At 41.1% G+C, this 27,873-nt stretch overlaps 1 protein-coding gene across 2 annotated transcripts in view; it reads left to right on the plus strand.

Moving 5' to 3' along the window:
* marchf8 (membrane-associated ring finger (C3HC4) 8) overlaps positions 1 to 27,873 on the plus strand; it is a 73,486-nt gene that overhangs the window by 15,349 nt on the left and 30,264 nt on the right. For both annotated transcript variants that reach the window (XM_053333097.1, XM_053333098.1), the window contains exon 2: positions 3,416 to 3,613. In XM_053333097.1, coding sequence (XP_053189072.1) covers positions 3,518 to 3,613 — 96 coding nt within the window. In that variant the 5' untranslated portion in view covers positions 3,416 to 3,517. The remainder of the gene's footprint in view (positions 1 to 3,415; positions 3,614 to 27,873) is intronic.

Genomic DNA, 27,873 nt, shown 5'->3' on the forward strand with positions numbered 1-27,873 from the left:
AAAGTTGTGTGTGCACTGTTCTGATACAACCAACACTGTAGCGTTCCAATCTGTTGAAAAAGGACATCAGTGCAATACCGTGCACTTTATTGTGTTTTCTGAAGTGTAGGCAGGAATGTGCAGTCTGGATTTTACTGTCCTTACTGTGTTTGTGTATCTGTATTTATTGTGTTTTGCACTGTGTATTATTGTGGTTATTTATTTAGGGCAGCAGGTGGAAATTAGCATCTGGCTAAATCTAGTGCAATCAACTTTTTATTTCTCATAATGATTAATGTCCATGCACTCCGTCCTTTTCTAAACTAAACTAGACCCAACCAAGAAATTGATTAACATGGCTGGCCGAATGAAAGAAATGAGAAGAAATGTCAATAGATACTAAAACGTTGTGCAAAGGTGTCAAAAAGTCTGACTGTTCCACTTTTTACATTAAACATGTAAAACAAATGTCAGTATGTCATTCTGTTGGTTTTTAGTTACAGTTTGCTTAAAATCATTGGTAGACAGACAACAGACAATAAATGTGAGCATATCAGCATATCATATAATAGACAAGCCCAGGTGCTTACTTGGACAGGATCCTCACTCTCAGTTTGACAGTGTCATATAACCCATCTGAAGCGCACCCATTTATCCAAATCTGTCGCCCCTTTAACAGACTGACCCCCAGAGCGGCTGCCATGGCAACGGGTCACTGTCAAATTGAAACCACAGGAGGGCTGTGATCGGCTAGAGTGCTGCTGAATTTGTAGCTTCTAGTATTGTCGCAGTGAACTCTTTGACTGGCACCCAGCCTGGAGGATGGAGACAGACACACACACACACACACACACACACACACACACACACACACACACACACACACACACACAGAGGAAATGCTCAGATCTCACATCCAAGGGACCCTCTGACAGCTTGACTGGCAGATTGAGTTTAGCTTTATTAATCCTAAAAATATTCACAGTATAGCGCTGAACTGAACTGAATGTTTACATCTACATGGAGAAAGTGTAATCTCAGCTGTCCATCCTGCACATCCCTCGCCCCATTAGAGCAACATCTCCGTCCACCAAAGAAACACATCGCCAATTAAGAGTGGGTTTTACCAGTTGTTATTCTTTGCATTTGCAGTAACGAGCGTGACGATGCAACAGCAGTGTGTGTGTTGTGGCTTCAGCAATGGTTGCCGTTGTTTGTATCATTTCAAAAACATGTCAGCTCTGCAAATGTAATTTCGCGAATCCATGACACAGAGCATCTTGATTTATTTAGTTCATCCGTCTTATTTACATCACATTATGGCTCAGGAAATGACCGGCTTTGTAATTAATCCGGACGTTTGTGACTGAGATGCAGTAGGAGCTTTAATGATACTACCATGTGATGATGCCCTCAGGTAGCTAATTTTGTCCCCTGACCACGTTGAGTTCCTGTAACTCATTAGCCTCACACAGACACGCACGCAGTATGACTGGGTGCTCTTTGCCCATCAAAGTGACCTGTGTTCATCAGCCATAACTCACAAACTCAAAGTGAGTTCATATACTGTAATGGCTGATGAGACAGATTACATTTCCAAAGGGATTAAATTAGGAAGGAAGGAAGCAAGATGCAGATGCAAATTTGCCACTAGCTAAATCTGGTAGAATATGTCTCTTCACTTTATGTGAGATTAATGTTTTTTGTACATGTTCCTTCACAAATAAATTTAATAAATTAAATCTGTCTGTGTATTGGCTTTGAGAGTCTTTACAATTCAACTCTCCAAATGAGTGGAGCTTTCATTAAATAGTTTTATGTCATTGATCATCTGCATCTGTAATGGATTGAATTGGATATTTACACTGACTGTATTATCATTTTTTGTTCCTTTTTAACACATTACAAATCATCAGTTTAATGTCTTACAATAGGATATTTCTTGATAACCAAAGGCATCAGCGAGTGGTTGTTAACAACAGACTTTTACAACAGACTATAAAATGGTTAAAATGTCTCGCTGTGGCGTGAGCGAAACATTACCTAATGTTCTAAACAAACAATAATTATGCTGTTTGTTTTAAGTTTGTTTTTCCTTTTAGTGAGGTTGTTGCCTCAACTGTGTCCCTGACTCTTTCTCCCTGGTTGTTCAGTCTGTTGAACTAATGTATGAACGGGTGCTGAGGTGCTTTTTTTAATTGGTCTTCTCTAAAAAATGCCTCCTCCTCCTCAACCTCTCCCTACCATATATTGGCACCGACCTGACACTACCAGCTGTTGCACAAGAAGCTGATATGGCCGCTGACGGTGTGTTAGTGAGCTCACATGAGCATAATCACCCTTCCATCTTGATAAATACTTATCAGAGACAGTGTGGTGATGAACTGAAGTGGCAGTTCTGGCAGTGCTGGTCTGTTTCTGAAGTGCTTCTCCTCAGTGAACCCTTGTGGCATTCTCAGTCCAAACCCTGCACCACCACCAACCCCCACCCACCATCAATGTTGGTTTCTGATTACTGCCATTTCACTGACCTACCATCTGTCTGCTTGCTTTTTGGTTTCTTAATCCTGTCATTTTCATACTGCCGGGCTTGAGGGTTTGCTTGGCAGACGGGTCTGCATGTGCACACACACACACACACACACACACACACAGACAGACATACACAGCCTATGGTGAGAAGGAGCTAAAGCTTAATTGCTGTCAGTGGCAGTACAGATGGCTGCATTAACTGAAGTTAAAACGACCCATTTGTAAAACCTCTTGTGTAACACCCCAGGACAGCCGCATACTGACTGCTGCTGCCTTCATGACTCTGGCTGTCTGAATCTATCTAAGAATGACAGGAACCACACGCACTGCTGCTCTCTCTTATCATGCTCCTGAATTTCCAGGTCTTTGGGAAAAAAAAACCTGAATTCCTATGCACATGTGATCACCTCTGTAGTGATTTATTACACGCTTCGGGGATCGCCTCTGTGATCATTTATTACACCCTGTGCTCATGCTATTCTGAGACAAACTCCTGTGGAAAATCCCAAGAGGTGACTGTGCCTTTTTGTGGTTTTAAAACAAACCAAAGTTTCTTACACTGTTGGTCAGCATCAAGAAAAGTTAATTGGAATGTATTGTAGGGTTTTAGTATGGTTTATTAAAAACTTCTCACTTTCTCACTTCTCTTTCTCACCAAGTCTGAATTTAATCAGTTTGGGTTCTGAAGCGAAAGAAACTGAAGAACCCTATCCGCAGAAAAGGTCGGTCAAGTGATCAACGGTCCACATAAACACATTTGAGTGCTCAAAACACAACTGTGTCACTTCAGGACTTTCATTTCTCATTTCTTATTGGAGACTTTCATTTCAGCCCTCCAGCTGCAATTACATGTATTGTTTAGGTTTATTTCAATATGATTCTATCCTCTTGTTTCTCTCTGCAGGCCAGTGCGGGCGAGGCGTCGTTGTTCAGACCATCATGCCCATTGCTCTTGCATCAGCACAGGAAGTGTGTGTGTGAGTTGTCCCTGGTTGGCTCTGCTGGGATGAACATGCCACTGCACCAAATCTCTGTCATCCCCCGTGATGTCACCTCATCACGGGTGTCAGGCAGCGGGAAAGCAAAGGACAAAGACAAGCAGGTGCGTGAAGAGTTAAAGGCTACACTAGGTCATGCACTCTGAGGTTTATGGGCTGCTTTTATCCCATAAAATGTGTTATTTATCTTTATGTGGAATTCCTCCTTGCAATGGCAGCTGCAGCGAGGTCAATCAGTAATATAAAAAAGTTGTGAATAATGAAGAGACGCTATTAGGTTTTTTATTATTCAGATAAAGTTCATTGACTTCTGTTTTTATTTTTGACATTTTCTGAAGCATCCTCATTGTTATCATAGTAAGCAAGGCCTCACTTTGGTTTTGTCACAGTTCTCATTTTACTATTGTTTCAAGTGCCTGAGTTGAATGTTTTAATCACATCTCCATACTGACTTATGCTTTGCTCAGTGTCAGTCACACACCAACAAGGAGAGATGTGTCCTGGAGTCATTCATGAGAGAACAATTTGAAAGTTCATTTTTTAATGCCAGGGGTGTCAATCCCAACACAGCTACAGAAATTCAGTGTTATTGCGTTTTTCTTATAAACAAATTATTCCTGTGCTGCCTGTGGGTTGAGTGAAGGTTCTGCATCTCATTTAGCAATTTAGAAGTTGACCTTATCAAGGTGCACATGCAGGATTTATTCATGGTGTTTTGTGGATGTTTTGGCGACTACAAAGTTCTCATTAAAATCCTCAACTCAACCCTCAGAGGTCTTTTATTTATCATCTCTGCATTGTTTGACACTTTTTGGACTAGTCAAGATAGTAAACAAAACAATAATCTGTCAAAAATAAAAGCCTCAACAAATCTACCCAGCTACCACTTACTCAGAAGAGGATAAGTACCGCATCTGAAAAGTTCGTCTGAGCCTGTCACATTTCTGATTTGAGGATTTTGACTTCATCCTCCCAATTCAGACTTTTCTCTGAATTGAAAGATTGCTCTAAATGAACCTTTCTCAGGCAGATGTCATTATAAATGATCAGGATTGCTTGATGACTGAGGTTGTTATCACATCTGACTTGTCAATAATAATAGAGAAAGTCATCATCATGACAAACATCAATCTCTTACCCCCCCCCAATCTGGGTCATTAATCCAGCACTGTCAAACACCACAATGAAGAGCTCTCAGTTGCTTTTTTGAGCACTGGAACAATGTGAGGTGCTAAGACAATATGTCTGTGGTCGGCCCTCTCTCCTGGGCCTCATCAGATCACAATATAGCCCAGGCACCAAGTGCACCACAGGTGTTCTTAAGAGGCCTCTCACATGCTGCATATGACGCCGTGTTTCAGCCTCCTGTGTCACACAATTGATAGTATACACAAGCTGTAAACTGGCACTGACATATTTATTTTTACTTTACACACATACCTCACTGATTATTAATTTGCCAGTTCAAAGCCTAATCTGAGTTCTCATTGAAGCTCAGAAACATGCCTTGTCACTACAGAAGTGAAAGTGATGTGGGCTTTCATTCTAAAACAGCTTTCATTTTATGCCATTTTTTCGGTTATAAGCAGGTGTGAGGTTGTGTAGCTTGGATTTCTTTTTGTATAAAGCATGGTTAACAGGATTAAGGGGTTTAAACTTGGAGCGCAGTTGCAGCAAGGTTACCTGTAGTCTTTTGGGGAGTAAAAGTGAAACAGTAAGCTTAATAACTCCTGAGGGAGTGTTTGGTCTCTCTGCTATCATGTTTGTTCTCAGTTAAAGATCCAGCCGCCTCTCTCTCTCTGCTCAGTATCATTCTCCTTTTGTCTGTTTGTTGCTGACGGAGACTCCTTTTCCCCCCTGAGGAGTAAGTAGATAAATGGCAGCAATTCTTGTCCTCCCTGTGGAACCATCAGAAGAATGAAGAAAGGAGAACCAGAGTGTTGGAAAAAGAGGAGAGGGAAACGGCGAATGTTTACTCTGAATGTTGATCAGCTTGAGGGTCCTGGAAGTGTGTGTGTGTGTGTGTGTGTGTGTGTGTGTGTCTGTGTGTGTCTGTGTGTGTGTGTGTGGTTTACTCACAGAGCACAGGCCCATCTGGCCCTCTTAGACAACACAACTGGTCTTTTAGAAAGAAAAAAAGCACAACTTTCCTCTACTTAGAATTCTGAGTTAGTCAGCTGCTCCTTTAGAGAGCAACACATCTTTTAACTGTTGCTGGCCCCCCTGGCCTCCCTCCTGCAGCTCCACTCAAGTTCATTTGTCTCCTTCCAAATCCTCTTTGGATATGTGCTTGTGGGTGCTTTTGTCCGGGGACTGTGGTTTTCCACTTGAGAACTCATGTTTGAGTAGATAAATAGAGGTTTAAAAAATATTTAAAAACACAGCGTCAAAAGACTTAGAGAGCACAGTTCCCTGACAGTTTTCAGCCTTTGCAAATAATGCGGCCAGATTTATTTGAGGCTGAGGTTTTTGATAAGGCCCGCAGTGAATGGATTATGCATTAGTTGACAATAAAGTAAGCTCTGACACAGGTTTTCAGGTAGGGAAGGAAAACAACAACTTACTAATTGAGATTTTTACGTCTTGGAGTGCTTCTGGTAAATGCATGCTAATCTGTCAGTGTTTGTTTATAGACTATTAGATATGCTTAACCCCATCTGCAGTGTCACTTAAAGTTACTGTTTACTGTAAGCGTAGTCATTTGCACAAGCAACATGTGATTGCCTTCCAGTGAACCGAAAAATATAGCAAAGCTTCAGTAAATGCAGCTGCAGCGTTCATTTTCATAGTCACACATGTATTCACACCTACATCCAGCTAACTGGCATTGGTATTTATATTTAGCAGTATATCTCTGTGATTGCGCACATTCACTCACACATACTGATACTCAATACTTGCCCTTTTGATGTTGCATATATCTTTTATGAAAGCACAGAGAGCGCTGGAAGCTTTGTCCTTCAATAAACACGTGTCAGAGTCAAGGACAGAGAAGACTCCCTGTCTCTCCTCTGATGTGTGGCGGGTTGATAACAGCCAGTGCTGAGCTCCTGGGCACTGATGGAGCAGCGCTGGGCTTTGTAGTGACGAAGATCAAACACTGACCGACAGCAAAAACTTTCAACACAGCCTCCAGGCTAGACAGGGACTATTTTATGTATCTGTCTTTGCTGGTTTAACCAAGCACCTCTAATATATATGTATCTACATAACTTGTTTTTGTTCCTAAAATGTCATATTTGCTTCCCAATTGAAAGAGCACTTTTGTGCTTTGGAGATACTGGAGTATTATGGCAGAGAGGGTCAGGGTTAACAGAGTAGCCTGTTTACACCGAGTAAATTCTACAAATGTGTATTAAAACTATTTGAAAATATGTTGCTTAGCCCTGAGGCAGGGAAACATTGGCCAAACATTTGGATCTAACTATCCAAATCAGTCCCCTCCAGATTGCTGTGCCCAGGGGCTTGCAAACGGAAATGCCATGATAATTACCCAGAAAGCCTTGGGGCTGGGTAAACTAGGCATGAAATGCTGAATTATCAAGAAAAGGAGTGTTTACATGTTTTGTGATTTGGGTATATATGGAGTGAACTCAAAGTGCGTAAGCAGATTTGGATAAAAAGAGGATGTGATCGGTTTACTGGAAACTAGTAGTGCAAGTGCAAAAAATTCACTGCAGTCACCAGACGATGTTCTGCCCCCTGAAACACATACAGTATGTACACCTGTACAGCACAAATGTGTTAATCCAGTTGATATCCGGGTTACACAAAGTCAGACATGTGTGTATGTTTCCTCTCTTTCACACGCAAACACATGAGCAGACACACACATGAGCATACACACCCATGCGTTCATCCTGGCATAGATGTTCTTTTGCCAAATGGCTGCCCCGGCCTGTGTGTAAAGCAGAAGCTGGAGAGAGAAGATAACACAGGCGTAATGGGATTCTCTGGCAGCAGTTTTTCAAAGAGGTATGAATGTGTCAGCAAACTAACCTACTTTACATATGCCAATCCACCTTTCCTCCAGCCTCATGGACTTCAGAAAAAAACAGTTCACAAACTCTGTAAGCACTGTTTTTTAAGCTGCTGATTTCCAGCTAAATAGAACATCATTATTGACTGTGATCTCTTGAAGTGTTTCTGTGGTGCTTCTTTGCACAGGCAGCAGGGTTGTAAGAAATATTTTTATCATTGATCTGTTTAATTGACTGTAAGACGCAAAATAGTAAAATCACAAGGGGACATCTTTTCATTACTTGTTTTGTGCAACCAGCTGTCCAAAACATCAATGTATTCAATTGAAAATTACATGAAATTAAGAAAATCTGAACACAATTATTTCTAAAAAGCTGGAGTATTTGGTCTTTTTGAGATAAAAAACTTGACCTGCAGGCCGAATTGATCAAACTTCTCTGATTTAATCAACTCATAGTTTCAGCACTATTTGGCAGGATCCACAGCTGCTGCTATTATTCTTGTCTCTATTGTCTCTCTACATCTCACTATATCTTTCCCTCTCTGGAAATACACGTGCAAGTTGGTACTCCTGCATTTATACACACAGACACACACCAGCAGCTGGTGTTGTTAGACAGCCCGTCTGTGCAGGACTTGTGTGAGTCTCCCGCAGGGCCCGGCTGGGCTGAGCCACTTGAGGTTGAAGAGCTAAAAAACATAATTAAATGTGGAAGAGTCGACATGACGGCCGGGCCTTTGAGGACTTAGCTTCTTCACCTTGTTAAAGATTTCATTTCATTAGCCCCTGCGATGGCTCAATGGGTTATTTTAGTTTCTTTTGGTAGCTCAATATTGATTGTAGAATTAAGTTGCATATATTCGATTTACAGTTGACCCATGATAGCAGGAATTGGACTTTGAGAGACATGTAAAGAAATAATTACAGTCCCCTTAGCTGCTCTATGTGCAAGTAGACATGGCATAATGTTGTATGATATGTTTGCTTTTATCCAGTGTGAGGGGGCATGTTCCTTTCTAATAATTGCTCCTCTAAGACCAAGAGCTGAAACATATTGCAGAGACACATATTCTAATTAACCCCTGCCCCACTGCCATCCACCATCACCACCCACACCCACACCCACATATAGACACACTTTCACAGCTTCAATTTAACACTTTACTGTTCAAAAATAAGTAGATTCAGCAAGTTAACATCACAATATTTTAAGATGTTCTCCTTGGAAAAACACATGATGATCTCACAATTTGCATATTACGTGGGCTGTAATCCAACAGATGTACAGCTATTGATCTAATAACCTATAGAAATGGGAACCGAAAGTGCACCTAAACTCAAAAAAGCCCTCAGCTGTAAAAGCCACCAATTTTGCAGAATTTAATTTATGAGAACCAATTTAATTTTTGTAGTTACCGAGGCTCAGTGTTTGAGTTTCTCTGTTATTGATTGACTGCAGTCATAGTGTACAGAGACATAAATGAAGAAGCAGCAGATAACCATAGACAGTAATGCAGACAGACGGCAACAAACAAAAAAACAAGATGAAGTTATTTACAGGATGAAATCGCCACATGAAATGCTGAACCTGTTGGTCCTCTCTGATATGCTGCTGCCTCCGTCTTCTCTCTGTTCTCCATCTACAGCTTTCTGTCACTCTTCTGTTCACTGGAAGGTGTTTTCATGGGGCGCCTGAGGACACTTGTTAATTGCCTGTGACATGCTGACTTGACTCCTATGACTCACATGGCTCCAAACATGCAGGCACTGCTGGCCAGATCAATGCTGGCGAGCTTTCCCACATCGCCCAAATTTATCTTCCTGAGGAGATACTGCATGTTTTTTTCCCTCACTGTGGCCAGTCGCTTGGTATTGCAGAGTCCGAAACACAATGGCTGCTTGATGTATGCTATTCATATGGAGCCTTGAACCCAAGATGTATAATGGAAGTCTGATAAGACTCACTGCTCTGTCATACTCCATTGTGGTGGCCAGTGTGCGTGTGTGGGGAGCACAATAAGTCCCTTATGCATGAATAAAAGATACTGGACAGTCAGACACACGCTAATATATTCCCAGTAAGATATGGTAATGAGATTCCCAGTTGTCGGTCATTTGAAGGTGAAGTTTATTTCATGAACCCCTGTAAGCTTACTGCCTCTGCTCACAACACACTCCAGTCTCTTCCATGAGGCTGCATTTTATTTCCTTTTTACATCCTATTCTCCCTAAATGTCTTAATCTGTCTTACTCCACCCCCCTCTTTCCTCCTCCCACCACTACCACCTCTTTTTCATCCTCCTCTGTCATCCTCTCATGGTGTTATCCAGTGAAAGATTAGCGTAGTTAATCTCTCTGCCTATGGATTCACTTCTGTGACCACACTGTGAACTCCTCCTTGTTGCTGTCTGGCTGTCTGGTAAGGTAGATGCCTCACAGCTGCAGATTTTCACTCAACTGTTGACTTTTTTTTACTTGCTTGTATAAATTTGAATTGTAATTTTACTGCCAAGGTTGATAGTGCATTGTAGAGCAGGATCATTTTAGGCCAAGACACCTTACCTGTATATAAGAAAAAACTTCAAACTGGATAATTCTGGTTTGTTCTAACTTGGATTTAATATGTATGGTTTTAACCGTCTCTTTCTCTCTTTTGGTAACACTAAAAATATACTCACTAAGCTAACTCCTGAGATCTTGGAACATGGCCATGTTGCTTCAATGACAAGAAAATTAGCGGATAATGATGATGCCCAGATGAGTAAAACATTTTTACCATTCACCATTGTTTACCTTTACCTAATATGGATAACCTGAGAGTTTGTTGGAAGTCTCTAATATCTGACTGTTTGTGATTCTTGGCGTCTGGATCCTTTTTACAATGTCGGCATGTTTCCAGCTCTCAGCAATTAAATGATGATGACTGATGACCAAACCTTCATAATAATTATAAGAAACCATTTTTATATGCAATGAGAAAACTGCTTCTTCTTTGGTTGTGTGAACCATTATTACTGCTTGATTTTATTTTTTGAGGACTTCTCAGAATGGATTAATCCAGGTTTTTTTATATAGTAGACAGGAGAACCGAAGATTTGACTTGATCTAGAAATATTTTGATATCGGCTATATCTAACCCAGTCTAATTCTCCAATTACATTACAACATTGCATTGTGTAGTTTTCCACATTGGTGTCATAAGTGGACATTAATCACCACTTACATAAGCAGCACACATGTTTTTATCAGTTAAGGTGCAGTTAACTGGAACTACTGTAAAATGGAAAATGAAAGCGGTCCAACAGCCACTTCTTCTATTTGCACAACTAGTGTTTAGACTGGTGCTACTTTCAACAAAACCAGTAAGATAAGGTACCTGAGAGAAAGAATCGCTATTGCAAAAACATTGCTGTAGGAGGGAAAACATATTTATGGTTTATGCTGTTTCAAAAAATGTAAAAAATAAACACTGAAAAGCATATTTTTTTAATAATACAGAGCTATTCATTAATAAACTGACTTAGTTTCACACAAATGTTTACAATGCAGCTGAAATTATATCTCAGAGCAGAACATGGTATTGGCAGATAATATCAAATGATCTGGATCAGGATTGAGGAAGCCTTTCACTATAACTCTATATGTAAACAATACATAACTTACAACTTGAATCAATTATAAAAACAGTTTTTCTCTTCAAATGATGATCCTTAGGAATATACTGTATGTTATCTACCTTTGCTGGTCTGATCATCATCTGTGTTGATTTGTAACTTCAGTTGGATAATGTTGTCACAGAAGCCAAATTAGCTTTCATCACACATCATGTTTCCTTCATTGATGCATCTATGACTCAAAATATGGACAGATCAGTAGAAATCTGCCTTGTTTATCAAAATCAAAGATGAGGAGCTGCAGTACATCAAGATCACTTTATCAGACGGCAATTATGGACAATTCTGCTACTTGCTTCCCAAATTTGCCTTACTGATGGGAGAATATGTTCTTGTCATCTTTTAAGAGACAACATTCACAAAGAGCTCCCATAGACAGAGTGTCTAGCAGCTTGAAGCCCAGAGCATCTGAAAACACTGCAATCCATCTTCAGCAGGCTCACAGGAAATGTCTTGACAAAACAAATATACATAAATGTAAAAAAAAAACTGTATCCGCAGGTCACTTCTTTCAATTTTCATGCACATAAATGGCTATTACAGTTATAGTTTGAGACAAATGTGGCCTCTCAACCCCACAAAGCGAATGTACTATTTTTCCAGTTATGCACTACTGGACCAAAGAACAGAGAGTCACCAATGACGATAATAGGCAGCAAGAGTTGGGATGACATTCAACATAGGTCGTAAACCACTGTTAAACCCATGAAATCCTCATCCTATCCCCCCTTAGCTTGTTGATGGTACAACTTTATGAATGCTTTAACACCTGGTCTTCTGATGAGGTGTTCACTGAGCACTACAGAGTGGTGGACTGGGGCCCAGCATTCACATTCACCTTCATCTATCTAGAGGAGAAACTGAGCGTAGGTAGAGCACCCTAAAGAAGCATGCAGAGAGAGGAGTCAGGTGAGAGAATAAAAAAGGCAAGGTGGAAGAAAGCACAATTAAGGTTCCTTTGTAAACAACATGAAGGAAGCGAGAGCCTGTTGTTGCCGTAGAAACAGAGCAAAGTCTCTGAATAAGAGCACTAGTGGCGGGGCTGAAGCAGCAGAGGCAGAATGTGGAGAACCAGTCTCCTGTTCACCACAGACAAGCCACAGCTTTGCTTGTGTCAGCTGTCAAATGCAGTATGTGCCAGGAGAGCTGTGATTCCTTGCTTTCCTGCTTCAATGTGTATTCGAGTAATATGACTGTCCGTGGACTGATACCATTCACGACCTAAACCAATGTTCCATGTTACAGATCTCAAGCCTATGCAAGAGCAACTTGAGTCAGAAAATTGTCTTCTCTGTTGAATCGAAGTGAAGCCCATTTTGTAAGATCTGCGGCTGTGGACAGTCGCTTTTGGTCCTCCGTCATTTTGATTGATGTGTTTATTTGAACCCACAGCACCTTCCACACGAGCCCAAGGAGGCTGATAGCTGCTTCATTATCCATCGCCTTGGGTCACCCCGCCAGGGGTGACAGCAATCCGGCTGTGTCTTTTGAATGCTTGTTTGCACAAACACACACTTTTTTTCCCTGCCCCAAATCTCTTTCAGGGTTGCGGCGTCCCTCGGGCTTGTTAATAGATTACAATGGTGCTATATGTGAAACCTGAAAATATCAGGCCTGAGACAGGATGAGCACAGGGAACAAGCAGACAAAGAATGTGTCATCACCATGGAAACTGTCTCACAAGGATGTTGTTGAGTCACTACCTAAACCAGGGTTGTCTTTTACCTTTTTCAATTCACAAGGTCTCCTCTGATACCTTTTCAAGGAACAAAAGGAACAAACAAGGAACTTCCAATATCTAGTTTAAAGTTAAAGAACTCCAGTTGACTATAATTGCTGTTTTGGCACTCTCTCTCACACTCTCTCTCTCTCTCACACACACACACACACACACACACACACACACACACACACACACACACACACTGCTTATATTAGCACTAATGTTTGGGAATGCTTTGTACAGAATTGTTTATGTGCCAGTTGTTTGTTTCGTGTTGACTACCAAACAAGTTGAGGCCTGTTGCTCAGTGTCTTAGTCAAAAAAAAAAAAGTTTGGATGTTGATGTGAGAGAACCTATTGGTCTCTTTGCTCTGAGTTGCTGGCACAGTGTGAATCTGTTAAAGCAATTCATATTGAGCAATTTCTTCGAAGCACATGTGCAATCAAATGTGACACAAACTGCTGCCTGTCAAGTGTGCAATTGAGACTTTTATTTGCTTGTCTTAAATTGCATGCTTATGTGATTTAACGCAGATGCACACAGGAAGTGCACTGATCTGGAAGAGCAAGAAGGGTTTTCTCTTGTATTAGCAGCTGACCTGTTGAGTATCGCATCCAACTTGCACACATAGAAAGCCAGCCACATGATTGAAAGCTGAAACCGGAAAAAATAAATTATAGGCAAAGATCTGTGAGAAATAATTGAGTGTGGACAACAGTGTATCAATGGCTTATGGAAAGTGATCTGTTGTGTTCCTCCTTTATTGACCACTGGGAGTATTCTGACTGAAAACAAAACTTATGGACTGCTGCTGACATCCAAGGGTGTTTGATTTACTCGGCTGAACAAACATCTTAAACTCCAGCTGCAGAAAAATGGACACTTAGTATGAATAAAAATGCAAAATATGTAGTTTATATGAAAAATGACTCTTCTTTCTTAAGGACATTGCATATCTTTGTTGGATAATGTCTTTCACCCCTAGAAATCTAAATTCCTAAATAGACACTCATGTCTCTGAAATGTGCAATACAGTCATTTGTGTTCAATTGCAATGAATATGTGCTCATCACTAAGTGATTTACAGCCGAATGGGAATAATAAATTTGTGTTTTTTTAGTTTGGAGCAGCACAGCACCCAGTCAGAGGGATTCCTGTGTGTATAGGCAGTTGCCTGTGACCATGTTACCACTTCTGAGTGAGCAGCTCCTGAGTAGCTCACAAGGCTGTAAACTTCACAAAAAGGCAGTTGATCTTGTAGGGCCTCAAGCGTGATGCAAGAGGGAGAGATGGAACTAGCAGTGGAGAATTGCTGTAAAAGCCAAAAGATGTCATCAGGAAAGTATCACCATCTGCTCCTTCTTGGAGAGCTGATTTCCATCCTATTTCATGTGGAAACAGTTTTTTAATGAAATTTATTTAAAGATGGAGAGAGGATCAGGCGATTATTGACAGGATTGAGCAAGATTGGAGCAGCGATTGGTGGGAGGTTTGACTTAATGGAGGGTGGGTGAAAAATGTGGATGAAGATGAAATGCAGTGAGGAAAAGCAGGCTGAGGACAGGGAGTAGCAGACTGTTTTTCAGATAGCAGCAGTGGGAGATGGAAATTGAGAAAAAGTGAAGGTTGGAGTGCAGGCCGACTGGGAGCGATGGGATTCTGACTTCACGGTTATCACTTCAAAAGGCCAGCTGTAAAATGCAGTCGGCTCCTCTGCACACCTTTGCTCCATCTTTCTCTCTGTCTCTCTCCACCTAACCCGAGGTGAAGTGGATCATTTCTGAGAATGTGAGGCCTAATAGTTACAGTTTGATTTGCTGTGCAGTTTTCATTCACGGAGACAACCTCTATATCCTGGGGAATCAGCTCATTCAACACTGCATGTAAGCCACAACACTCCCTTCTACTTAATGTAAGCAGCGGCAGTCATAGTGCACAGCGTTTTTGGAGTGTAACATCGTTGCTGTAACAGTTGAAACAACCCTCCAGGGAGGAGTTTGGAGTCATTCAAAATGTTTGGCATGTAAATATGGCATTCTGGCTTCAAATGTGGCTCTGTTTTATTTCTCGCCATGATGTGCAACTCATTTTTTGTGCTGTCTAGTAGTGTCATAAAATGATCTGAAGCAAGTCACAGCAGCTTGCTGCAGCCTGACTGTGAGCCCTTCACATCTGTGTCATGTGGCGCCAAACAGTCCTGAGCGATGCTGTAGGAGCTTCAGCCATATGGAGACAAATTGCCTGAAACATGTTGATGAGTGGCGGGCTAGTTAGTATGTAGGAGCCAACATCATGTCGTCCGTCAATCAGGGAACACAGCGGAGGTGACAAGCGCGATAACAAGGCGGAGGGATGTGAATGAAGCGTCAGTTGAGATGTCAGTGGGGGTGTGATGCTGAAAATGTAATGAGTGATGAGTCCTGTTACCTTGAGATGGAGGTCTCTGATGTCACATTATTGTACAGGGCCTTAAATTCCTAATCATTTCTGGAGAGAACTACATAATGTGGAAGTAAGTATAAGTAAAATAGATACAGACTTAAAATGGCATTCTTCCAGTCAGTTAATTCAAATTAAATACAAAGATAGGATAAATTTAGACTTGTTGAATATTCAAGAAACAATGCAACATATGTGAAGAGTGTAGTTTCCAATACTATATAAAGGATAAGTAAATATTGATTTTAAATGTAGTGGTTCTTTTAATGAAATTCCTCTGAAATGAAACCACTTACACAACTAAATAAACTGACCAAAATAACAGCCTCAGAACTGAGTTTCTATTTTTTGTATCATTAATACAGAATTACATTGTTCTCTCCTGGAAAGCTTCAGAAATAGTTAGGAAGACCAAAAGAAAAAAAGCTTTACTCTTGCTTCAAATGTGCTTTGACCCCAAGTATTAATTTTTTTTTAAGTTAAGGGCATGTGCAGGACCATGTCAGCAGGGGGCAGTGGAGCAAGCTGTGTATCTGAGCTGCGATCTCTAGAGGATTTCAAGCTGGAACTGCCTTTTGATGAATCACAACACTCAAATTTCATTCATCTTTCTGATGTTGGGTAAAACCAGATTGCAACCTGCCTCCAAATCTGTGTTATTTAAAGTCTGCAGTACATTCCCAAGATAGATTTTTCCTCAAAGTGTCTAGTTACCTCCTCAAACTTTGTGAGCTTGAATATATGTTGTAATTTCTTCTAATTACTAGCAAATGATTGAATCTCCATCTCATTAAATCTAAAATATTTTCCTTTTTATAAAATGGAATTTTGAGCTTTTGGGTTTGAGCATTTTCAGGCATTCAAAATGCAAATGCACCTTTCAGTGATTTGCAGGCATGAGGCATGTAAGATGAACAGCTTTTAAATGCAAATTGCTGCTGCTGCTGTGGACCATATTTACCTGGAAACCAAATGAGGCAGACCTTTTCTTTTCTTTTTAAAAAAAATGGTGATTGCAGTGGGTGGGTGGAGGACAGATTCATTGCTCCATCCTTCATCAATCATCAGTGCATAGTGGTGGGAGGGTGTAAATCCAAGGTTACTTGCCTCAGGTGGCTGTAGTATAGAGGAGTGGGTAGAGTTGCATCCCACTGGTATACAGATCATAAAAACATCTAATGCTACAAACATGCTGTTGAAAGGAAAAAGACAACAGTTTCAAGGAAAGAAAAGTGTCTGAGGAGCTTCTGTTTACTGTAGTCTTTTGTTCATTGGCAAAACAACATATTTCTGAAGATGCTGTCTTCTGATGGTAGGACATAGAGGAATTATTTATACTTCCTCTTTGTGTAGTTTGCTTTTGGTTATGTGTGTAGATGCATGCTGGTTTGTGCTGAGCTACATCAGAGATAAAGCTGTTCAACCTTGTCCCATTTCAACAAAGTATCAGCGCTGTCTGCATACTCTCATTAAATGTGGTCTTATCATATGTGAAAAGGTTTCCACTCAGGGTTTCTTTGAGCTGTTTGGTCAGCCGTGAAGACTGTGATGGAAGGTTGGATGCAGAACAGGTAACTTTGTAACCCCAGGTGTGTTTGTCTGCCTCCTGCTGAGAGTTTGCATCCTGCAGGGAAGCTGCGTGCAACCCAGAAATCCTGATCAGAGCTTTGAAGGAGGAAAAGGTAAAGGCACAGCTGAGGTTGAAGGAGGATATCATGCATTCTGAGTGTGTGAATGTGTTTTTAAAATGCCCTAATCAGTATATTTGCAATGCAGACTTCTCCACCTGTCCAGGGTCAGTGATGGGGCGCCATCTGTTTACCAGCGGGTAATGACTGGTGATGTCATAGCCAGTGGACAAGGGCCAAACAGGAATCAAGAGCATACCAGGGGGAGGGGGATGTATTAGAGTTTTATATATAAATATATTTAGTTACTGAGGTCATTCCTGCAGTGGTGCACATGGAAAAAGAAAGTTCAGCACAGATAAAAATATATAGAGGTTTCTGGAGAGGTGGCTGTATTAAGTCTATCAATCGTATTCACACATCCTTTGAAAAGTCCTTCATTCTCCTTTCCTGCAAAGGCTGAAAAAGGCCTGGGAAAACAAAAAGCAAGCAGCTTGCCTTTTAAAACTGTTTTTCTACCCTCTTATTTGAGACAGACATGATAGCAATCTTAATTACTTTCATCAGGCAGCTGATGTTTATAGGAGATGGAGCTAAAGCTTGAGTCAGCCTGCCCATTGATTTTACTTCAAAGAATACAGCTACTGTAATTACTGGTACTTCTGTCAGTAAGGGGAATTTGTAAACCATGCGGTCATTTGGTTTTAACTGTGGGTCTCTCTATGTTGATGTTGAAGAGATGTTGCAGACATTTTCAGGATGTTTGTGCTGGCGTTTTTAGCTCATTTCTGTTCATCTAAGTAGTGGCCAGACAAGTTGTGTGATGCCAGAGACATCAGGTCATCCAGGTCAAGAGTTAAAAAGCACAATGAGCCCTGGCGTGGTAACTCTGTGCTGCTGTCTGCATCTCAATAGCTTTGATGACTTCTCTCATCAGGCGCACGCATGCATACTGTGGAGGTTTAATTAAGTGAGGGAGATTTTCATCATACTTATAAGCACTTCTCTGCAACTTGAAGTATTTAGGATTCATTGATCCAGCCTGATGAAAGTATTACGCAGGATCTATGTCTGTTGCCGGCTCCTGCTGTGGTCCTATGTTCCTTCTACACTCTACAAGAACCGGTTCCTGAAATCCTTCTATTAGTGCTAAAATGCTTAGATGTACACAGTAAAAGCTGTAGTTATGTTTTTTCTTTTTTCTGATAGATATTTAACCTTGACGCTGGCAGAATTCAAGAGAGGGCTGTGTGGCTACTGGCTTTAATGTCATGTGTATGTGTTCAGAGTGTGTATATGTGTGTGGGTGGTTGTGAATGTTAAAATAACAAACATGAGCTATAGCACCTGCACTCTCTGTGAGAAAATTATTAAAGAGCCCTAGATCATTGTTTTGCGCTTTGACCATCAGGCTGTGATGCTTTAACCTCCACCTGTACTATAATATTATATACAACAGGCTTCTCTAAACCCTTTTGGTAGGGAAAATAAAAGAGCATTTGCTGCTCAATCATTACTACCGTTGACATTCCTTTTGAGCAAGGCTATGGGCCTGCTAATTTTTACTTTCACCAGCTCCGTTAAAGAGATTAAGAGTAATGAGGACTCACTTAAAATGAACTTCCTACGGCATTTTGCCAATTTCTATGCCTTTTCAAAAGTCAATTTAACTGTGAACACCAAGAAAATACTCACTACAAAGCTCTTGCACTCTAGAAATGAATCAATCAATTTAATCTGGAAAAAAATCATGAATTCCCCAAATATTACTGGTTGTGTAGAAACTAAGAGACACATGGCTCCATTTAAAGTGATTTCCAGCCAGTTGTGTGCAACTTTAAACAACCTGTCACAACATACAGCATTAAGGATTCCAGGAGCTGTGATGATTATCGTGATAATACCATTTTCTGTGATATTTCTACTCACAATAATCACAGCATGAAAATTTGATATGGACACATCCCGTGTGTGTGTGCGCGTGTGTGTGTATTATCTGGTGATGAGATCCAAAGCTGTTTGTGCTTTTGAATGTTGTAGCAATTTACTAAATAATGACTGTGAATATTTGGATAAATGTATTATTCTAGTATACTCTAGTTTAAATTGGCCTGGGACTGTAGCTTTTAAATTAGATAATTCAGTAGCTATTGTCTTTTTGCTCATTTAGTTCTCATTAACAGACCATTGTAGCACAGACACATGCAGTCTCTGCTCTGTTGTACTGTGATAAGTCAACCCAGTCTATCACCATATTTCTTAGTACAGGGTGTTCTGCTTTATTCCATAACAGTGAGTCACTCATTAGTGATACAGAGCTTTCCTTCTCTGTACTGAAGTCTGCAGCTGGGAAAACACCAGGAGACCATGACAAGGCTCGGCATCATGGCTGATGTTTACAGATTACGTGCTCAGAGAAGAACAGTGTGTTCATATTTCCATCAGAGGAGACAGATTGGTTTGGTGAATGGAACATGTCTGACGTCAATGTGGCAGCTCAGACTTTAAATCCCAATACAAAATATGAAGACTCAAATATTTTATGCCTTGAAACAAAGCTCAAACATGCACAAAAAGCAGACAACAGTAATGTCGATGCCTGGATGATGAAACTGATTTCAGACCCTTTTTATGGAACACATATTTTAACACAGAACATTTCATACATTTCTTTTTTCACCTTGGCTGGATCCATTTGTTAGAGGATGGGGGAAAAAACTTGCTGACCCCTCACCTAATGTCCTCTCTGTAATATGTGTGTACCTGGTGCTTCCAAGTTCCCATTACGTCCAGTACGAGTCAATATTTAAATGGATTAAACACATTTTTTTAGGAATAAGCATCATGGAAGCACACAAACTAAAGCTCTTAAAACTAAAATTTTGATGCAGGGTCCCTCTAATACCAACAAACTGTCTGGAGATGATCCACTATTCAGTCTACTGTTCCATTTGGCATTTGTTCAGTTGGTATTACGTCTCATATAAATGTTGCATTTTTCCCAGTTCTTATTAAATGCATTCTCTTTGACTCTCAAAAGGTATGTCCATTTTTCCATAACAAGGATTTCCTGGACAATTTCCAACCACTGTTCCTGTTTTGGGATATTTACATTGAGCCAGTTTCTTGTGACCACTTTCTCACTTGCTGCGAGTAATACTTTAGTCGAGTACAGATCTTCTTTCATTACAACCTTGTCAATATTCCAAAGATACATCACTGGACAAGTATTTGGGATTTCATATCCCAAAACATTTTTTACAACTAAATTAACATTTTGCCAACCTTGTTTTTCATACATAATAGAGTACATATGGGGGACTTTTGGGCTGATAAACTTTGATTGCTTTTGTACATTTTTAAATATATTGTTGTCAGTTGTGAAGATTCTCAGTCATTCAGGTCATTGCATATCAAGAAGGGCTAAGTCAAGGATATCTTTTCCAGAATCGAAAGGAAGTTTTCTATCAATGTTTTGATTTGGGAGTTTGCTGTCATGCCACCCATTTCACCCACCTGTTCATTTCAAGTCAATTCAATTACATTTACAAATCCTAAAATCACAAATTTGCCTCAGAGATCATTGAAATCTGGGTGGCATACCACACACTATCCTTTTGATTTGGAAACACTCCTAAAAATACTTGAATGGGGGGAAAAAGGAAGAAAACTCTGGACAGACATGAAATAGATGTCTTATGAATAAGTCATGTAACTTCAAAGGGCTTTTTATTATTACATCCACATTACATTTGTTCCTATAGCATGAGTGCCTGAAATCTGCTTTTTTGTAAATGGTTGAAGATTTCAACCTTTTTTTTTTTCATCACGAGCACCAGTGTTATGTACCCCGTTCATTGCACCTCTGTATTTTTGGATTTGGAATAATTACTAATATGATAATGAATGCAGTCTGCCATCATATTAATTAAACTCATATTATTAACTTTGATTGCTCAATTCATGGTCATTACCTCCCGTAATTTGAGTTACTGTTTACTGTTTGCGTCTTTTTGTCACTAGTGTGAACGTTTGTTTGTTGAATGCCGTTATCACGTGCAAACTGACACACTCCACAGTTATGTCACCAGCCTCACAACCCAGCCATAAATAGCTTTTGATAGCGTGGCACCCAGAAAGAGGTCACTTTAGTGTTTGGCCTTCCCCTCACCTGACCACGGTGCTGACGGTTACGTGCGCACGCAGCTGCAACCGTTTTTCTGCAAATCTCCATCGGCTTTCACAGGTAGGGATGGTTATGCTCCATTGGGTGTCAAAATTGAGAAGATGGTGAGATGCAGGGCAAGAGAACAGTGGGGAAGGCGGAGAGCTGCAAATCAATAAAGCTGCTACAGTCAGCCACTAGATATTTTGGGACGTTGAATAAATGGCATTGTGCAGTGGTCGTGCCGCAGCACTGACGGCCCAGTTAATGTCTGTGCTTGTGTATTTTGGTCTGAAGATTATGTCTCATGAATGCACAAGGCTCAGAAACCATCCTCCGCTGCATTACACACAGATATGTAAATGAAAGGCAAAGCTCCAGATCAAAGCATTGCATACTGTTACAGAAGATAAGTAGCAAAAGAGTCCTGTGCAGTTATTCAACATTTTACAGAATATTAAACAAGAAAAAAAACCTAGAAATAATTTCTGAAGAGTTTTTCTCATGAACCATCTCCCCTTTCTTCATTTCTGTCCCTACCCTTGTGTCTTTCTCCTAATTTGAGGTAGATTTGACTGAAACATACATCAGGCAGACAAGCTGTAGTGTTGTAGTTATTGGTATGCATGACTGTATTTGAATATGAACTTAAAAGGCTATTACAGCTCAATTTCATACCCAGTGGGATATCTGATGTGTTTCTCGCTCAGTGGAAATCAAACTGTCAAGAGTTATCTTTCCTCTTTCTGTTTCCCTATGTCCCTTCCCATTTTGCCTTAAATTTCCATCTTCAGCTTTCCATCCAACTCTCCAATTTTTCATCTCCTCTCCTCTTGTGTCCCTGACTTACACTTGCATGTCCTCGCTTTCCTGCCTTATTTTCTATCAGGCTTTTAAACATCTCACCTTAGCTATGATGTATATTTTTTGACAGGGCCTATAATCAGTCCAACCACTGTTCTATACTCCTCACTCAACTCAATTGAACCCGTCTTTTTACTTACACATTTACATTTGAAAGCTGCCAGCCTGTGCTGAAAGATCACCTGCTTGTAATGTTTTGATGATGTGATAGGACTGACGATTGAAAAGCTACACTTGCATCATCTGTAGCGGTAGCCTTTTCTCACCTTTGCTTAACAGTCTTTTCAAATTTTTCTTGCTTTCTTCCCCATAGGTTTTTCAGGTCAGTCATATCCACTTGTCTTGAAAACATGCAAGTGTTTGTGTTACTTAAATGACAGGATTGTAGACATTGTTTTGATGTGCTGTAAATTAGATACATCATCCTCACTTATAGAAAACGTCTTCCAAATATTGGATAATTTGGCACCTTATAAATTTACTTCCAATGGCAACATTTGGTGGCAGTGCAGGAGTGTGAATGTGGAGGTCACGGTGGTAGATGTCATGTCAAAGCACTTAGTTTGCCTTTTCAGCTATGCTAGCATCATCAGGCAGTAGGGGTGGAAATGTCTGTCAGATTCAACACTTGGTCCAGAGTCTGAAATATCTTACCAACCACTGAATGTATTGAAATGTTCCCCAAAGGATGAATTTTAATTACTTTTATCCTCATTTCATTTAGTGCCATCATTAGAACAAACTTTTAGCATGTCAAATACTTTGGGTTATGACCCAAATAACTGCAAAACTGATTACATTTCCATCAGACTCAACTGTACTGTGTATCTAATGCTGATTAGCTAATGTTTGCATGCTTACATTAGCATTTTGCTCAGTAAAAAAACAAAAACAAAACAGCAGCACTGAATGAATGTTCAGAATTGAACAATAATGAAGTTCTTGTATGTGTAGATTGTTGTGTTGAAATGTAAAATATGTTTCTTGTATTTTTAGACCAAAGTCCACAGGCTGTGCCAGTGGACCTGTTGAAAGACTGTACTTAGAGACCAAAGCCATTTAAGCCATTTTAACTGTTACTCAATGGATGTGCTGCTCAGCTCATTATCCAATGGAAAGGGCCTGATCTGTCCACCGTGTGTAGACAGAGAGCAGATGTACTGCTCCATCTCTGTCTTTGTCTGTTAAACCCTTGCTCTGTGTCTGTCATGGAAACAAATTGTATAAACAATTGTGCTGAAAAGATACTCACTTATGAATCTATTCAGCACTAACCCACAGTTGAGTCTAATGGGATTCTTTAAATGCTTGTGCAGGTGTGAGGATATGTGCATGGAATCGTGCATACATGTCTAACCTGGGGCGCGCAGGTGGTCAAGTGGTTAGAGTGCATGCTACATACGCAGCCGACCCCGGTTTCGAATCCCGGCTGGAGGTCCTTTGCTGCATGTCACACCCCCCTCTGTCTCCCATGTTTCCTGTCTGTCTGCTGCTAAATAACGGCGTCTATGCTGGAAAAAATCTTTAAAAAACAAATGCATACATAAAGTTTTGTGTTTAACACCGTAGCCAACTTCCCCATCTATCACAAAGTTGCCAGCATCTTACTTTTTATTGGCTTTTTTTTTCAACAAACCAGCATCATCATGGTAAGTGAATCCGGTTTCATTGGTTTGTGTTTATTAGTCAGCCTTGGTCTGTTCAGCATTTGCATGATTGTGCTGTGCTCCAGCTTTGCCCTTGAATACAGCTGCGAGGATGTGTGTAATAAATTACCCTATGTCATCTTTGCTCCACATTGCATCCCTCTGTGCCTGCTGGGGATTGGTGGAGCCGGGAGTAAAAGCTTTTCTGATTGGTGGACAATGATGGTGGTTTAGAAGAGATTTTGGTGGCAGACTGTTTGTCTTAAAACAGTTAGGGATTCAGAGGCAGGACAGGCTGTGTGTGTCTGTCTGTTTGTGTTCATGCGTGTGATGGTGTGAAGCGGACAGGCTTAAGTAGGGTTAGGGGGAGGTACATTAAGGTTAAGCCTAGTGTGCAGAGCAGTGGAGTCTATTTAAAGGACACCACCTCCCTCTCATGAATGATTCAACAACAGTTTGCCCCTCCCCCACCTCTCATCAGGATCAGCTGGAGGAAGTGGTAGCTCGGCCAATGGGATTACAGTACCGGATTGGCTCTGTGTGTGTATTTGTGTGTTTGTGTGTGTTCAGCTGAGAGCGAAAGCAAGCCCGGACGAGCAGCAGCAGCTCTGCCTCTGTGTTTGTATGCATGTGTGTATGTGTGTGTGCAGAAAATGTAGGGCAGCCGCTTGTTCTCCCTCCCTCTGCCATCTCTCACCCTCCCTATCTTTTCCTCTGTCTGTCTTTGTTTTCCGCACTGTGCTGCCGTAGCTGCAGTCGCCACGGCGACGGATGACATTGTTGCTGCGGCTCCACTTCCGTATTTGCCTTGGCTCTCTACATCTCTCTCTCTTTCTCTCTCTCTCTCCCTCTCTCTCTCTCCGTCTTGGTTCACCCCGAGGATTTGCAGAGGGGGCATGTAACCTCCCCAAGGAAACATTGTCTACGTGAGGGTGTGTGTGGGTGAACGTGTGCATGATTGAGTGTGTGTGTGTGTGAAGGAGAGGTGAGGTGGCTTCAGGATCCAGTCATGAATTCCTGTTGGAAAATGAAGATTCAGGTACAGACCCTTGTTCTCGATGTGTTGCTGTTGTGGTTGTCTGTCCCTGTGTTGTTTGTATTGATGGTGCTGACGTTGATGTTGTCATTGTTGTGGTCATTTTCACTGCTGCAGCCTCCCCTCAGGGGTGTTATATGTGATCTAAAAAACCTAGCTTTACAGCACATCTAGATGTTAAGTAGATCCCACTATGCAGAGAAAGCACTACAATAATAAAAGGAAAGAGGGCTCATCGTAGTTTCCATTCAGTGGTTGTTATGGTGAGGCCCTCTGTCTCCGTGGTGATGGCAGAGCGCTTCTGCTGCAGTAGCAGAGAGATGAAAGAGTTGCCAGGAATGTGTGGTTTTGTCTATTTATGTGTGTGTGAGAGAAAGGAGTGGATAAATGAATAGCAAAATGAACAGAGACAGTCGGAAATGTCCGTCTTCACATCCTGTCAGGCAGAAGTGGCCGTGTTAGAGTAATGGCGGGGTGGTGTTTATGTGTGTGGGTGCATTATGTTTGCTTTGCTCATCTTTGTATCAGTGTGCATTTTAGTGTCACCAGCGTTATCTCTCAAGGACTCAAGGACTCTGCACCCTGTATGTAGTTTTATAGTCAGATCATTAGTCTGGGCGTGCATGCATGATGGTACTGTACATGTTTGTTTTTGTGTTGTTCAGAGGAACATCTGCAACCTCAACAGTGTTGAGGTTGAGTGTTGACCCACTTTCTCCTGTGCCCCTGCCCTTTGTTCAGGATGAGTGGGGGTGTACAACATACTGTATAGTATAAACCGCTAATGTGCACCTGAACTTCCCATAAGCATTGTTATCTTAAATCTACTTTGGTCTACATTGTTGTATGTTTTCTTCTTTTTTTAATAACCATTGTTTTGTGCAGTAATCTCTTCCAGCAATGTGTGTGCTGCCAATGTGTTTGGTAACAAATTTTATTTCAAAGTACAAGGCACTGAATCAGAGATGGTCTGATTCAGTAACATGAACCCACTCACCCCTCTGCTCTGCTGTCTTGAGCTTGAATTTTCTCCTCTTTCTTCTGCTCTGGCAGCTAACTGCACTTTTAGTGCGAAAGTGCAAAGAGAAGCAGCAGCTCCTGCAGTGTGCTGCTGCTGTGCTCATGTGGGGAGTGTGATTGTTTGCTAATAGACACATGCCAAACCTCCAGACCAACATACAGCTTCTGTGACAGAGTGATCTGATATAGATATATTTTTCCCATCTCGGTCCACGGCTTAGCATATCACATCATCGACTGATGCACCAAATCATAGAGCTTTGTGTCAAATCTGAAGCTGGGGGGGATGGGGATGGGGGGGGGATTAATGCAGTCACATGTCATGGCAGGGCTTAAAACCTGTTGGAGAGACAAGGAAGGTATGGTAAGAGAAATGAGGAAGAAGAGGGAAGAAAGAATGTGATGAGACAGCGACAGAGGGCACCGTGCGCACAGTAGTTTGGAGTTCATGGTTTGGTTTTCCTGCAACACTAAGATGGTTGCAATCATGAGTTGAGTACTTTGCAGCAGTCGTCATTGCTGCTTTTTTAAAAGCCCCTGAGTGTGGTCTTAACATTTGACAGTGCTGAGAGTGCTCAGTAAATATTCAGCATGCTGGATGCTGAAATGAAATTTTTTTAAAAAGAGAAAGAAACTTGTTTCAAACGCTCCTACACTTCAGATAGTGTTTTCATATTCCCAGTGGGGGTCAGAGCTAATGCTTCTCTAAGCAGCTGCTTAGTTGTGGTGGCTATAAAGAAACTGTTTGGTGGCCTCAAGTTGATATCGGACGCTGTTTTTAGAGACAGCGATAGAGTCAGCAGAGAGTCCCCTTTTCAACTGAAGTTTGACAGAATTTGCAGGTTTATACATGTTCCTTTACTATGAGTTGTGGTCAATATCTCACACATTCCTCTCTGTTCTATGCTGAGGCGAGCCCTTGGTTTCTGTTAGCATTTCTTTGTTTCTGCAAGCATGTTATTGAGGGATTATATCACAAGGGGACTGAGGCTTCACACACTAACACAACTAATTAGGAGGCACTGCACTGAACTAATTATCTGTAGCATGACTTCTTCACACAAGTCATAAATAATGACTCATGTCTTTTGGAGGAGTACAACCTGCAGCACAGCTAATGAGGAAATGCGGCTTTGCTGCAGAGTCACAAAAAACTTGAATCCCTAACTCTCTTCGTAGAGCAATCACCCCCTGCTGCTACTCCGTCATGTTTCACTTTTACTTCATCTTACTCCTCCTAGGACCGATCTCTGGTACTTGTGATCTTTGTGAGATCTACTTCTCACTGTAGTTCTCATGACTGTGGATGGGACTATACTGCCATATAACCTTGTTGGATCATTGCGCTTTGTAATATATTGGTCACTGTCTCTCCTCTACCGTATCCTGTTTGGACATACATATGTAATTATTCCCAAGATGAAGACAGATGAGCAACAGATAGAGCAAGAGGAGGATGTGGATGAGGACGAGAAACCACAAGCTCACATCCTGCTGATGAGAGCACAGACAGAAATGCTTGTTGATTCAGAAACAAATGCAAAAGCAGAAACACACAGAGTCAGGGGGGAGGGGTGTCCTCTCCTGTCCTCTCCTGTCCTCTCCTGTAGTCTCACTTTATAGGCTACATCCTTTGATGTGGTTCTATGATACACTGACACACAGATGCCACAGGTTGACACTGTGAGGCAGTATTTTTGCTGAGCTAAGGTCTCATCCTGTTTAGCCTCTCATGTGCAAATGAAAGAATATTGCCTCGTAAGACAAATGATTAAATTACTTTGTAGAAAACTGGAATGTCAAATGGGTGGTTTGTCTGTTTTTCCTTCTAAATTGCATGACCTCTCTGTATAGCATAATGTCCATCTCCTTTTTTCCAGCAGACACAGTGATCCCAGCTCTGGTTTGACGTCTGTGGTCAGCCGAGCTCTCCACTGATTGTTGTTACTGTGCATAGTTGAGATTTCTCATCTGGTTCTGCTCTCCTGCCCAGCTGGCTGCTCTGCATTTCCTCCTTAAGTGGCTGCTGGACACTGACAGGGACAGGAAACCACATGAAGGCCAACTTCCTTTCCTGATGGCACTGTTTGTCGTCAATATTACTTTTGCTTCAGGGATGCAACTAGGGAGGGGCTAGTCAATACATTGTTTACTCAAATAAATGTAATAGTGTGCATGTTTGTGCA

Source organism: Scomber japonicus, chromosome 14 (assembly GCF_027409825.1).
Source record: "Scomber japonicus isolate fScoJap1 chromosome 14, fScoJap1.pri, whole genome shotgun sequence".
Taxonomy (NCBI): Eukaryota; Metazoa; Chordata; class Actinopteri; order Scombriformes; family Scombridae; genus Scomber; species Scomber japonicus.